General features: G+C 33.9%; 1 protein-coding gene across 2 annotated transcripts; it reads left to right on the top strand.

Annotated features, from left to right (window-relative positions):
- The first annotated feature begins 5 nt into the window (after positions 1–5).
- On the top strand, positions 6–15,741 carry LOC117229408 (uncharacterized). Of its 2 annotated transcripts, XR_013036775.1 has the most exons (10): positions 6–466; positions 2,345–2,837; positions 3,691–3,787; positions 3,907–4,619; positions 4,768–4,947; positions 5,037–5,299; positions 5,378–6,111; positions 7,021–7,332; positions 15,170–15,323; positions 15,443–15,741. XR_013036775.1 is itself a non-coding variant. In XM_033485835.2 (8 exons), the coding sequence occupies exons 1-8, from the start codon at positions 420–422 to the stop codon at positions 7,083–7,085; spliced, it is 2,592 nt and encodes an 863-aa protein (XP_033341726.2). In that variant the 5' UTR covers positions 6–419; the 3' UTR covers positions 7,086–13,731. The 2 variants fall into 2 exon arrangements, 1 of the variants encoding a protein (XP_033341726.2); XM_033485835.2 differs by lacking the exons at positions 15,170–15,323; positions 15,443–15,741 and having other exon boundaries at positions 7,021–13,731.
- The last annotated feature ends 268 nt before the right edge of the window (positions 15,742–16,009 follow it).

The following is a 16,009-nucleotide window of genomic DNA, read 5'->3' on the forward strand; positions in this document are numbered from 1 at the left end:
GTAAGAATTAGCATACGCAGCAGAGATAATTGCGGAGGTTGAATTTAATTTTCGACGAGAAGATCGTGTTGCTTGTTTGCACGAGATTTTTTATGAAAGCGTGGTTCGTTGATTCGTGCTCGTCGTTTAATCCATCGGTCGGTCGCGCCTGCCTCTGCTTGCTGCCGCGAATGTGGATACTTCACGGTGCGCCGTGCTGCTACTGCTGCTGCCGCCGCTGTGCGTTTGATGTGCTCACCACGGCTAATCGTTCTCGATTTCTGACGAGACTTGTACATTCGTGAACGGTTTGGAACAGTTTATAGTTCGTTATTGTGCCAGGCCCCGCCGTGATTGTCACTTGATAGCAACACCCGAGGCGCCAAAGCTGTCCGCATCGGCGCTTTCTTCAGCCCAAGTGGTATCAATGTTGTCTGGCAATGGTGTGTAAGGAGAACGTGGTATCATGGTTTGGGAATCTGTCCAGGTAATGAAAATATCATTAACCACTTTCTTAATCTATGCCATATTTCCCTTGCATCATCATAAACATGTTAAACCTCCCTTATTCTCGACTTGCTGTTACGTTTTCCACTGTGACCTCCTCATCCTTCTTACCAAATTTCGAACTAACCAAAAAAAAACTTCCTATCGTGATCTTATCAACGTTTCTTTTGTCAGAAACTATTGCGGATACAATGATAATTGCAGAATTATGTAGACTTCATTTTCGTCGATATCTAGTCCATTTAAATGCAACAAATGTAATCTTTTTTTATATGTTACACAGAAATACCATGTATGGTAGTAACTATGTTTTCCTATAATTTCTTACATGCTTAATAATACAATGAGATGATATTCGTTTTTCAAGATAGTGGAAGTCAGTAGAATGACATACACTATTTTGAATTTACATCAATATTCGAAGTACGATTTAAAATTTGTATTGAACAGTTGAAGATTTATAATTTAATGTTATTGATAAATAATATTTCATTAGAACTTTTTATTTTTTAACATTATATTACATATTACATTTGTTATTTTTGTGTATATTACATTTAAATGATTTCATTTCATATTATTTCACAAGATCATTGAAAATATAATACAGTTCTTCATAAAATGTATTAAAAAATTATTCTTCATGGATATTTCAATTCATTTATATTCTCTAAATAAAACTTTATGCATCTTTTAAAGGTAAATGAAAATCACATATCAAATATCTTTATCAGTATTGTTGAAAGAAATAATGAGGATAATAATTCCAAATCTCTACATATAGTATTTTCTGAGGTTTTGATTAAAATTACATAAAATTTTAGACAGAAGATCACAGCATTTAGTCTGCATATATGTTTACATCATTTAACTGCATAGAAACATTTGTAGATGCATGTAAGTTAATAATGATTAAATTTGAGCAGGATGAACAGGAAGAATCCTTTGTAAAAATACTGTTAAAAGTGAAAGAAAAAGTAAATTCATAGCTTCTTCTTCCATTTTAATCTTCATGACAATGATATTTATAAGTATTATCAGCGATTTATTACATATTTTATAATATTCTATAGAAACAAGAATTTAAGCATATGCAAATTAAGCAGTAGATGTAAACAATGCTATATAGGTCAATTCAATTGTTCCTTTATAATAAGTGAAAAGTATTGTTGTAGTTGATTACATTGCATTATAAGAAGACAAATATATTTTTAATAAATGTATTATAAAATGTATACAACATTTTTATACAAATGCATTATATTATGATATTTTAAAAAATAAGTATGTCATTCAAATTTCAACAAATAACGATTTCCTAATAAATTTCATTTTATGTTATTTTCTTATTCAAATTATATCTGTATAACTATTTTAATAGTATGGATAAAAATATGTCACATCTACTTTATGACATTACATTTAATTATGTTTTAATAATCAAATATTATATGTGATACACATTTAAAAGTATGGTTATTATATTTAGTGCTGAATAATAATAACAATATCAAGAAGAACAAGAATGCAATTTTATATGCAATATGTAATAAGTTCATAAGTAGTTGCATTGAAAAAACAAGAATTTTGATTATGTTTTTCATTCTATTAGTCTATTTAAATTGAAGTTTTATTTAGTACTGGTACTTATTCAGAGTTTTTAGTACTTAATACCTACTACTATACTATTATACTGCACTATATCTTTAAGGATTCTAATAACATTTCTATTAATTTCATATGATAAAATGTTGTTTCCTTAATAATTACAAAAATGTTTTTATAATATATTTTTATATTTATAAAGTATACAACTTTTATGTTTGTGAGAGATATATCGGTTTTTATCTATGCGCAGTTATAAACGTATCGATGTCATGTGCACGTTATTAAATATGTGCCTGCCATTTGAAGTACGATACCTTGGCACTTGTGTCGAGGATATTGGCAAGCGGGATTACAACGACCTCCGTGACACAGAACATCATGCAAATAGTGCCTCTGATCTTGCGGAGCTGACAACCTTAGGAGTAGCAGATAAACGCACAAGACGGAAACTTGCTCTCTACATGGCATTATTACATTCATGTAATTATGCATGTGCTGTGATCTTATACAAGAACCTGTCAAATTTTGACTATCAAGAGATCTCTAACCTACTAAATGGGACCACCATCTCACCGGATGACCAACCACTGGAGGAGCTGCTCTTACTGTATACAATGGCTTTAAATCATCCAGCATTTACATATGAGCAGAAAAGTATATTTGGCAACATTTATATGAAACTGCAAGAAGAGGAATCTCGTTTGAATCTTTCAAAGTCTAATTCATCCTACAAACAGGCACAAGTATATATTAATTTTTATATAAATATATTTCTTATAAACATAGGATAATTTTCAACTTCAAGATTCGTGGAAGTCATATACAGGGTGTATCAGAACATATGGATGTAGCTTATTGAGTATATTAAATAAGAGAAAAGATTCACATAAACGTTTATTTTATATAATCTTGTCTCTGAGAAACAATTACTTTTATATTGCTTTTATATTGTCTATCTTTTTGACAATTATTTGAAGTTAAACATTGCTAGATGTTTTCCAAATTGATTGTCAACCAATTACAGATGAAAGTGTTCATTTTTGAAAGTACTTTACACGATCACGTGATCTACATGTTCTATTTTTGTAACTCCTCAAATGCTGTTCCCATTATTTTAATTGATATGATTAAAGATTTAATCTTTCAAAATCATTGATCTATTGGTCGTAGATCTATTGATATGATAGGAAAATATTCTACATACATACATATTGTCAAAACAGTGTTACACTAATCAAGAACATGCATTAAATGCATGTCATTTCTGTACTTGTATAATTGATTATTATTAATACACCCACTACCATTACAAGTGAATATATTGAATTGATTCAGAAATGCTATAAGAAAGTAATTATATAATACAATATTGATAGTGAGGTTGTATACACTATATAAATTTTATATATATATGTGCACTATATACATTATTTATAAACGGTTCAATGGAGAACTCGGTTTATGAAAATTATTATTAGAAGACAAAGTGTCAGTAGTAATTCAGAAACATGCTTCAGTACACCTTGCATATATCTCTTGAAATTAATATCTCAGTTATTTTATTAATATATTATTAATATACCTACTTTTTAATAGGGGTGCTCACCATGTATGAGTACAAATGATAGATTGATGGACAATGAAGTACAGGGTAGTTGCTTGATGGCACCTCCCCCAATGCAAACCTACCATGGTAATTTTAAGATACTGGAAATTAAAGAAGACAGTTGCATCCATGCATGTCATATGTATCATATGACATCATATTTATATATTGTTAATACTAACTAATATAACTTGTGTCATTTGCAGGAGATATGGCAATGAGAAATAATACTATGGTAACTGGAGTTCCCCCGGGTTTATCAATGCCTCCACCTGGATTATGTTTACCAACACCAGAGCAAATGCCAATCAGATCGGGTGGTGGAGCACAATATGTTCACCTTGGCTTTTCATCAATAAATCATATGCCGCCATGGACAGGTCAGGTTATGATGGGGAATCAACTGATGTATCATACTGGCGACATGTTGGCTTATCCACCTTCCCCCTTAGTCAGCCGTCAATCGTCGCCATCCCAGTCTCGATCTCCTAGTCGCAGTAATTCCCCAATGAGTCGCAGGAATAATACAATGCCGCGGACCTCTTCACAAGTGACTCAGTCTACTTCAAACACCTTAACGTCAACGAGTGCCTCTAACAGTCAAACTAGCATCTCCAGTTCAAATGCCAATTCCCTTCCGCCACTTCCTGCACTTGGTACTAGCAGGAGTCATCCTAGTCAACCTCCATTGCTGCCATCACGTTCTGTTCCCTTGCCAATTAGTAGTTCTACCACCTTCTCACGGCACAATAGCATAGAAAATGCCTCTTCTACCTTAATTCCGGCAGCAGCACAATCTAAACAACCACCACCACCACCACGATTGAGGTCGTCAACATCTGGTGACTCTTTACGAGAAACGTTAGGGAAAGAAATGCCAAACTTCAAAGGCAATTTGCAGAATTTTTCTCTTGACGAGGTGAGATAGTAAAGTTTCATAATTATTGTACAAAAACATTATAAATTAAACTTTATTTTAAAAAATTATAATTGCTATTTGATACATAAACTTGTCGAATACATTATACTTTATACATTATACTTTATTTGCAAAATGTCGAGTATAGATTCGAAGGATGAGCGATGGAGATTTGAGGGAAATAGGATTGACACCAAATGCAGTGGGACAACTACGAAGTATAGTGAAGAGCCAAACAAGTAATGGTTTAAATCAAATTACCAGCGACAAAAAATTGGACAATACTAGTAATGCAGCACATGCAACTATGGATTCATTCGAAAATGAAGTAATTTTCAAATGTTTTATAATTATGGATAGGTATTTCAGTTTCATTTAGATATTATAAAGATAATTTTCGAGCTTACAATTTTTTAGGCTATGTCAGGGACGGAGATGATGAATGATAATGGAAATCAAAGTAGTAAGTCTATACCATTACAGGAACAGCATCCAGCGATGCATCATCATCATAATCATGCGGCCACTCCTAATTTACGGCGATATCCTACTATGCCACCATTAGAACCTGCGCAAATACAAATGTATCCTGCACCGCCCCCGATGTATGCTGCACAAAATGCACCGTGTTACGCCTGTCTTACGTTACCTGTTGCTGGGGTACAAAATCGATACTCGAGGTAATAAGGGAGAATGCAATACGTGGTAATAGTGACAGAAAGAAATCATATAAATATATGTGTATTTGAAATTTATAGGTGCAATGCACATGTGTATTGTCTGACGCAGTTACAAGCCTTAAACTTAGATCCTGAGAGCAGTAGGCACTGTTCGCAGAGCAGTAGTTCCGATAGTACTGGTAGTAGATCTCCGCCAGAAACTCCTCCGGCAGCACCGTGGGTGAGCGGAAGCGAGAGCAATGCACCATCAGTTACAGATCACCTTAGCTCTGCACCAGTGCATTCTACGAGCGCAGTATCACATCCAGCACCTCAACAACCTATACAATCGGGCGCGGAAAGGCAACGTAAAAGAAATCCGGCGTCACACGTGATGCGTCACAAAAGTCAAATGGTGAACGGCGGTGGACCACCGAACTTATCTCAATGCGTTTCCTTTCCCGCACCTCCATCGCATTCGCAGGTCGCGTATTTGCCGCACGGTCATTTCTCCACTTTGAGACCGAGCAGTGGTATTTACTCTAATTTCTCACATGGACCGTATGCAAGGCCAGCTTATCCGACCACGTATCAACCAAATGGAGAAATGATGTACCAATATCCTGGACATCCACCTTCAGGAGGAACACCCCCACCTCCGCCAAATGCTGCCGCAACACCTGTACAGGCACCGTATATACCACCAACTCCGGTTGTTACGTACGCACCAGCTGCCGTCCCACCTACGAAAATCTCGTGTTATAACTGTGGCAGTAGTAATCACGTCGCAGTTGATTGTAAAGATCAAACAATGGAGGACATTACCAAAAAAGGTGGGTTCTAAATATTTTTTGTTGTATTTTATACTTTTGTTAATCGTTGCGCACATTGAGTTCATTGTGTTTAAAATAATTGTCCAAATAGTAATACTTAGTCATTATACATTGTTTTGTAATATTTAAAATTTCTTTTCTTTTTAAATAACATCCGATTTGTAGAAGTTCTTACTTGCTTGCAATTTTCTATATGAATTACAACGCTGTAATTTTCTTTTAAAGTATTTCACAAAATTATTTTTGTAATTTAAAAGGTGGCAGTCCCATTAAATTTATCACATCGCATCATGTGTTTGTTTTAAAAATGGTAAATATTAAGTTTCACTATATTCTGTTCGAATAATTTGAACTATTATGCCGTTTATAAAGAGTTTAGTCAGTTTTGATTATGTAATAATGTAAACATATATGTATTCAGAAATCGCTGAAGTATTTTATGAAAATGTCACAATATTGTGGAATGTGGATAGGAATAATTTTATAGCTATAACTTATGCGAGTTAGTGAAAAAACCTGTTGTTGATTATATAATATTGTATGGCAGATCAGGGAAATTGATTGCTCACGAATTCAGGCCCCTTGAATAGCTATCAACACTGCTGTGCTGAATTATCTGGTCTGTGAAAGAAAAATATGTCGTCCTATATTACCGTCTTTAACGACGATCTTAAACTATTTCTCTGTGTAATTCGAACGAATTAGTGTAATAGTGAAAGTGGCGATTAGATCATGCGTGAGGTATTCGTGAGCAAGCAGTTGTTCAGGCTTATTATAAGGTTTTTTAAATTTGCATAGAACATTATTTTAGCTACATTGAAGCTATTATATGATACCAAGTCATCCGAACTTTTTTCTCTTGTTCTTCTATCTTTTCTTTTGTACAATAAAATGTACTTTAACTTTCAGCTCAGTACCGCCTAGACTACAGCGTAATGAAACAACCTGGAGAGTGCCCAAGTTCCGATAAGTGATCCCCTGCTACAGACCATTCAGCAATTTACCACCATCGTCATTACCATAATTACTGTTACTATCACTATCATTATCATTCCCATTGCCACTACTACCATGACCCCGCCACAGTAATACAACCCAAGGGCCGTTCAAAAGATGACTACTATCGCTCCTTGTGCAAGTTTTCGGTGATTTTTGTAGACATCCCTTACATTCAGGACGACGATTTTTTAACAGAGGACGTTTCGCGATTCACGGTACCAGGTATACTTTTTACAAGTTCTTATTTATGATAGAAATTATTCTTAACTATGATTGTAAAAAGATGTGTAGTCGTCGTGTACAAAGGGGAAAGATAACTAAAGGAAGCATAACGCAGCATCCGATGTTATTATCTATGTTTTTAGAATACATTTTGAAAGATTTGTGTTAGGTATTGACTCGCGTCTTTCCAATGATACCTATTGGGCTACATACCCCCTCCCCCCACCAATCTCTCTCCCCCGTTTCTCTAGTAAACTAGCCATAAACGAAATGCAAAGAAAAAGAACTACGCATTGTGCTCTGATTAGGTGAAACTATCACGTTTGACTATATTTATCATTGATACTTTTACTTCTACTAGTATGTCTACTATCACACTATTACTACTATTACTCTTAAAACTATTACTATTACTTCTATTATCGCTACTGCGCCACGACGTTTTTATGTGTATATATTTTCTCAATTCTTACGTGCGCAATGTTTGAACGAATGTAATAAAATACGAATAGCAAGGATGAAATAAGGATAAAAAGTTAGCAAAGAGCGAATGCGTATATGAAAGCAAGGGAGAGAGCGAAAGAGAGCCAGAGTGAGTGAGGGAGACATGTGTAGATAGATTGAGGGAGGAAAGAAAGAATGAGAGAACAACAAACCATAAGTGTTCGATCATTTAGCTGCCGTTGCGCTCCTGTGTGTATAAAACTATAAATATACGCCGCTCATCACTCATTTATTAACTTACGGATAGTTAGCTAAGTAACAAGTAACTCATTCTATTTATACAAAATAGTCATGCAATCACGTGCAACTTAAGCAATTTTATACGACTTTTATTGATCGCCCATCTTTTTTAAGTGTAAGCTAATGTGTTACATGTGTTTAGAACCTTCTTAGTAATTAATGAAGAATAAGAGAAAAAAATCAGAAAAAAAGAGAGGAGGAAAATAACAATTCGAATATGTGCTAGCTGTTAGGTGTGAGTGGAGTGGCAATTTACGTTGTACTCGCCTCGTCAACAAGTTGCTGCTGCATTTAAACCGACTTTAAAAAGGACAAGAATGTGACATCCTTTAACGTGTGCTAATCAAACTGTATATTAGAGTGCATAATTTGACAAAAATTTCGACTAGCCCCGATATCTACGATGGTTCAAGCTGTTTAATCGTAAGATTCTCAATAGTACGCACCTGATCTATGTGACGTAGATCTTAGATACCTAATTAGTATGGAATGAAAAGTTATACAACTGATTGAGAATGAATACGTGTGATTTTGAGTACGTATGCATTTAAAGAAACTTCCCTTCAATAGTTTCCTGCTACAAAAAAGAGTTTCTGAAGTGTTCCTTTTGGTTGGTAATGGAATTGTTTTTCTTTCGGCAGCTAGTCAATAGCCACGAAACAGAATGTTTGGATGAAATTATACAGTGAAAGTTGGAAGTTCGTGACTTTTTTAATTGTACACAACCTACTTTTCTTATTCTTTTATAAGTAAATCTGTTTTTTTTTTCGTTTTCTTTGCTATAGCGTGAAAAGTGTTTTCATAACAAAGTAAACCAGGACATTAACAAAATTGATCGAATCAAATTGCCATTTGTTTATAAACAAAAAATCGTACATCACTTTCAGAATTATTACTTAAGATTCCGTTCTCGTTGACACGTCAAACAAACTTTCTGTTCATTTTGTTTGAGAAACTTAATATATTTACTGGAAGCTGGCTTGGACCTTAGGTGATCTTTAGTGAAAGTGCCATCTCTTTTCTGTAAATATCTAGTATCTTTATACAGGTCTACTGAACGCAAAGGTTGACATTTCTCTTGTTACCATTAGTAAATAATCGTTTCTTTAAATCTACCTGAGAAAAGTTTCGAAGTGGCTGTGACCGATGAGAAGTTCGTGAAATTATTGAAGCTCTAAATGAGAACGTCTATTTAACTCGAGAATAAAAAGCAAAGTTTCCTGATATCTTTTAAGTGTTCAGTCCTCAAATTTAGCGTCCATTATAAACTGCAGACTACGTGTGAGCAGAATTTGAACGAAAAAGCCTCGTTTCTATCATGTCATAAATGTAAATGTATTGCTTGACAAAGACAACAGAATAACGCCATATTTTTATGATTTCTTTTACACAAACAATGTGTCTGATATAACGATCTGTATTTAAATAGTGCGAAATGAGAAGAGAAGATTTATAAAATAACAAATGGAATCTAAATTTGTGGGACAAACTAGAAGAGTGTAATTTGAATGGAATTTACGTTTTCAAGCGAATTTGAGTTTCAAAAACGAAAAAATATTATTCGGCCAATCAATGTCGCAAATACCGATGATTCTGCACTCAATGAAAAAGTGATATAGCAGATTTTCAAGCAGTAACAAATTATTGTTGACCAAGCGATATACCTTGATGTTATAGTCTGGGTAGTCGTGTTATTGAAAGCAATAGTAATTCTTAAAAATGCGCCACTTTATTGCTGTTTGCTAACTGTTAATGTTGCAATAGTTAAAAAGTGCTTTTCACTATAGTATCATTGGCAATAAGATGAGCGCGATTTTTCTTGTCTTACTTGTTAAGCAATATTTCATAGAGTAACATCAACATAGATCCTTTCGAAGGAACATGATTGTATAGTATTAATGTTGTAAGCAGCATTAAGTGAAGTTCTGTACTTGCTGATCAGCAAATTGTACATAAAAGGGATACGCCGCTTTAGTGATAATGTCATGCCTAGTGACACGATACGTACGAATGTTAATTTGACTGAAACAATTCTGTTGAAAAGAAGTATAAGGGATTACGGTTATCATTGTATTAATTAGATTCATTTCATTGCATTTAATGGATTTTAGTGTGCTCGTTTCATCCGTTTCAACATTTTTCATTTTATTTTTGTTTTCACTTGGAAAACCACCCTCCTTTTTTCAAATTTCCGTTTTAGTGACGCCTTCCGCATACAGCACGTTCTATTAGGTTGGCCATAATGTCGTGTTGGAATTTTCATTTAAATTTCAATGAAATTTCAGCAATAGTAACTATAATGAATTCCTTTTAATGTATACGTTGAAATCTTAACATTTGGACTGCGCACGTGCTTCGTCGATTATAAATGATCTTTTATTATAAGAACACCAGAAATCTTTTATAAAAAAATCCAGCATTACTTGTTGTCCATTCTAATATTTACCATGATAGAAATTATTGAGAAATACAAGATGTCCAACGCAGCTGAGTTAAACTATAGCTTTTGGATGATAAAAGTTGAGCTGAAGTTTCATTAGCCACTTCACTTCATTTTAATTGAGCTATATATCTTTTCATGCACAAATTGATACAACTATTTTTGAATTTTATGAAAACGTGTTCAGGTATCTTCATTGAAAATTAATTAATTTAGAAGATATGTTGATTTTAACATTATACCTGGGCTTATGTATGCTACAGCGTTTCTTCTCTACGCAGTCTAAATGTACAAGGGTACAAATAATCGTGTTGATATTAACATGTTTTTTCACGTTAATCAATTTTTTACACGCGCCTCTTAATAATTCTTTTACGACAAATATGAAAAAAAAAATAGATTAACTGTTCTGTGAAAAAGACACAGTTTCGTTGAAATAAATAGAAGTGATTTAGAAATCTTTCAAATTTGTTCACTTTTGGAGAAAATACATACGTCAAACGATCTATATATCATTTAAAGACATTGAATTTTATCTGATGAAAATTTGTTCAGCTTTCTATTGTTTCAAAACCATGATTTGATGCAATTGTACGGATCGCGTTGTACAACATTATTTTATATTACAATATTTAAAGCAAATAATGATTTCTCAACCAATTTGATCATCGATCAAGCAGAACCGTTATTTGTTTGTATTAAGACGCTTTTGTTGAATGGCAACTATATGCGTTAAGGCTAGCGAAAAGTGATTCTAAACGAAAACGATAAGAAACTTGTGCTAGATGCAATCGATGTGTTGCGTTGTTGTAAGGTTCGGGGAAAAAAGTTCAAATTCTCTTGATCAAATCAGTATTATACTTAAACGAATCAAAAAGTCAAAGAACCATATCACTTGAACGGGAGCCGTAGAACAGGACCGTGAGAGATTAATAGTAGTAATAATTCTAATGAAATGATAATACTGATATTAGTTATAGTAATAATAGCAATGATAATATTTTATATTCGTTGCAAAATAGAGATGTAAAATTTCTGGAAAGATTGGATCATCGAAACGGATCACTAAACTTTAGTCTCAATAAACAATGAAAAAAAAGAACAAAACGCAAAAAAAACGCAAAAAGTAAATAAAAAATTGACTCGGATGTTATTATAGACGCATCTTAACGTACAATCTCGGTCTGTTCTCTGCATACTGTTATCGCGGAAATTCATTTTGGTTATGGTAACGATCGTTTTTTCTCTCACTAATTTCTATTAGCACTGTTAGCCACCGCTCATCAAGCGTTTCCATTATTGCTTCGATCGAGGACTGATAATAAATCTGCCTGTTCGTTTTCTTCTTCCTGCGACGCTTTTTGCGAAACAAAATTCAACTAAACATAACAATAAATTCTAAAGTACAAGCAATTAACTGTCGTTTACTTATATAAAGATTGAAATACTTAAGAGCTCAATTATTTTTGGTATATTTGAAGACGATACGACCTACATTTACAATGTACTAGGTGTTGTAATGAAACTTAACGATGTGATTAAACGTAAAACTTTCTCGATAGTTTACATCTCTAACGTTAAAAAGATCGACATCGGTTTTCGCGCGAGAAACAAACGGATCTACTTAGACGCGAAAAACCAGAAAGAGTAGTTTCTAACAGAGGGCTAGAGCCATACACGGTGTATCTGTTTCTTCTTTTGTCTTCGAACGTTTTGTGGACATACAGGGGTGTAATTGAGCAGCGTGCTAGAGTTGTAGAGAACACCAGCAATGGTACGTTTCTGTTGGAGCTGCGATCAAATCGGCAAGAGCATTGATAAGAGCACTGATTTATTGGAGCTATCGGCCGAATTTTCAGGTTGCACAATAATGAGTGATTCTGAATGATTCTTTGCTCTATAAAATAAAAGAATGTATTTCTACGCTCTCGTCAACGCTCTTGTTGTTTGGCTTAGTTCCGATATAAACGTGTCTTAAACAAGCAGATAGAGGAAACAAAAAGAACAAAAAAAAAAACATGATAAACTATGTTCTAACGAAATACACATACAGACGATACTCCGACTTGCGGAACGTAACACACAGATACATACACAACGCGTACGCAGCCACTTCTCGAATTAATGTCGGCATAGTGACTTAAAAGCGCTTACAATTATCATGTACATCCGCTGCGTTCCGCGAGGTGAGCTCGCGTTTTTCCGTTCTGAAAGGTTCTGCACGAGCCGACCGTCGATTTGAGCCGACCGCTTGCCCCCGAAAAGCCGCGACTTCTCAAAGACAATACGCGCTTTGGTCAAAGAGAAAGAGAGATATTGTGTAAAATGGGAAAAGGGGGTGGGAGATGAAGACGATAGACATTAGGGGATGATTCAGATCGCGGTACATTGCGGGAGCAAAAGTTGATGTTGCGTGGAGGGTGGGGGGACACATAGTTTCTAGATGGAAATTGCGTGTTTGGATAAAGCGAGTTTAAGCGTGCGGGAGAGAGTGTAGCAAAGAAGTTCGATGTATGAGCGTGTGAGTACGATTAATTTTCAAGTATCGAAATGGAAAATACAAAAAAAAAGATAAGAAAGAAAGAAATGGTTATAAGAAATTTTTAGAACGCATTTTGTGAGAAATGAAATTTCATTCAGTTCTTGTAGACGGTCGCTTGTGCGAAAGGATCACTCACATTCATCTTTCGTCATCACGACGAAGCAAAAAATGGAAATTTAAGAGAAAGATACAGTGTGATCATGGTACGAGGAAAAATTGTGACAGATAAAAGCAGATGAGAAAAAGAAGAAAAATATGTGTAAACGAAAAAAAAATCTGTACGACAGTTTGTGCCACTCTATGTCATGTACATAAGAATCGGTGTGCTAGAGAGAATGCCTGCGCGTATGTGTGTGGTACACGTTGTATGTATGAGACAAAGCGTGATAGAGGAAAAGAGAAAGATTTACATGCAAATATGTGATGTGTATATACATACTATATATATATATATACACATGTATATATATACATATATATGTTATGTGTATTTATATATATAAATATATTATATATATATGTACGTACATATATGTATACATATATATATACACATTTATATACATACATATGGAAATATTGAGATATATTTGTAAATTCTGTTATCTGAATGCATTATAAATATTTTAACCTCCTGTAATGAAATATTTAATAAAAAACGTTACCAACCAAATCGTTTGCAATTTTCGAGGGCATGTTTAGGATATGCGCATCTTTCTAAATCTATGTTTATCAAATTGGACAATATAGCAACTGTGATTACAATTAGTAATATTCTGAAATTACTTATCTTTTATCTCTTCTAATAGCTTACAATGAAAAAACTATGTGACGCTGTACAAATTTATAAATTCAAAGTTATATTGCTAAAGGACATTAACACGTAATATTTGACTTGTTTAAAAACAGCAATCTGATTGAACTTAATGTGAAATCGTGTAGAAAGATTCGTGGAAAGATTTGTAGTTTAAGAATTATTCGTAATCTCTTGATTTGTACAAAGGATATGGCATAGCATGAAATTAACAAAAAAAGAACGTAATTTTACTTTGTAAATCCATTAATGGATGTAATCATGTTGTAGAAAGGTCGTTAAACCACGCGAAATACTTTAATTCCATTTCCAATGGAGCTATAGCTCGAGGCTGTGGACCCAATTAGCAAAATCTGCCTGTACAGTATTTGCGAATTCGTTATTATTAATTGTTTGCATTCAACATTCGCATGTAATATTTGCTACAGATAGGGAAAGGAATAATATTGAAATTTTCGAAATAACACATGGTCGGCCAGTAACATTTTATACAACAAATTAATATTGTTGATAATTACACTTCGATACATCAATGCAAATAATTGAAATTTACAAATCTGTGGGCTAGAAAGAGGAATAGACGCATAAAAGTACTTAAAAGTGTAGTGACAGAATGTTCATAGAAACTAACAATAAATTTGATTGACATAACGAAGATGCAGTTCTTTATTTCGTAAAATAAATGATTTCGTAAAGTCCAATTTATAAATTCTGTTGTACAATACAAATACTTTTCCAATTGCAACTCTTACATTATAAAATTGTTTTCACTCGTATTGTATTCACGCAATTGATAGTGCGCTATCGAACAATTAATACTGTGACTTTTTAAAGATCTAATTTTATACTGATATCGTGCAAGCAACGGTCTCAGCCATTCGCTTAAAATATATCCAATGTCGCAATTATTAAATTTCATTAATAAGTATTACTGAATAGAGTATTGTGAGTACAATCGATCCATAAGACTCGTTATGTAACAGTGAGCATGTATGGTGCACAGTAAGCAATACAGATACCGCATTATGGTTCCATATGGAATACATTCTTCCTGTCACGGTCAGGACAAATCCTCATAAATAAAAACAATGTAAACTATGCTTTTTAATCTTTTCTCGAAATTCGCAGATACAGGTAACAGTTTTTCAAAATAGTACAAATGGTTCTAATTCGACCTTTACGTAATATTAATTTTATTATTAAGAAATTGGGACTTCTATTTTACAACATTAAATAAATATTACATTTTAAATTTTAATAACATGTGATGGCTTGCAATGAACGTGATTTGTTTCAGCCGTAATGGCACCTAATGGCTACACATATGCCTTATCGACATTTGTACGGATGTGGTATGGTATTCAAGGAAATTCGTCAAGTTATATTTACACGAAGTCCTGCTTATGATGTAGTGTACACAGTAACACTAATACGATGGCTGAAATGTACAGGTAACGAATTCATTATATTTCCGATGTCCTTTTCCGCAGACGGTGCAAACTGAACCGAAAAGAAAAACTGTAAAACCTAATTTCGACAAACGATATTATGATCCTGTTTCTTTTAACAGCAGTTTCAGGTCTTATTCGATTGTGGTAGAAAATGGAACATTAATTGCTGCAATTAAAGTGGAACAAACGACAGGAGTACAGCCTATTGTATCTGTTAATTAAACGTTTGGCAATTGTTATCTCTGAAAACTGGACAAGAAACTGCTACAAACAATATATATTCTATATTTTTATTACTCGACTGTGGATTTCATGCATTTATAACAAAAATGCGTAGGTGCAATTTAAAACAGCAGTGAGATTAAGATAATTAATTGTTTCTTGCAACAGATATAGAACATATTTATTTTGCATAAAACTCCGCAGTCTATTTATTACCCTTTCACCACGACGTTTCTATTGTAACACTTCAATGTACATAGAATAATATTAGTTCAAACTGCGGGCTCTCAGGAATCTGGTAAAATCGTTCGAGGACAATGAAATTTAGAGAGAGTATAGCTGCATGCAACCGATCGGAACCACCGAGCCGGAATCGCAGCGAGTTCGATCTAGCCGGACGACGAATGAAAAAATCTCAGCGTCGTCAGTCGAAGCGCGTATCACAATGCGATAACGGCGAGCGA

Source organism: Megalopta genalis, chromosome 1 (assembly GCF_051020955.1).
Source record: "Megalopta genalis isolate 19385.01 chromosome 1, iyMegGena1_principal, whole genome shotgun sequence".
In the NCBI taxonomy this organism is placed as follows: Eukaryota; Metazoa; Arthropoda; class Insecta; order Hymenoptera; family Halictidae; genus Megalopta; species Megalopta genalis.

Coding starts and splice junctions, on each gene's coding strand:
- LOC117229408 (XM_033485835.2), top strand. CDS start 420: ATGGTGTGTAAGGAGAACGTGGTATCATGGTTTGGGAATCTGTCCAG. Junction 467..2,344: donor TGGTTTGGGAATCTGTCCAG/GTAATGAAAATA, acceptor ATCTATGCGCAG/TTATAAACGTATCGATGTCA. Junction 6,112..7,020: donor GGAGGACATTACCAAAAAAG/GTGGGTTCTAAA, acceptor TTTAACTTTCAG/CTCAGTACCGCCTAGACTAC.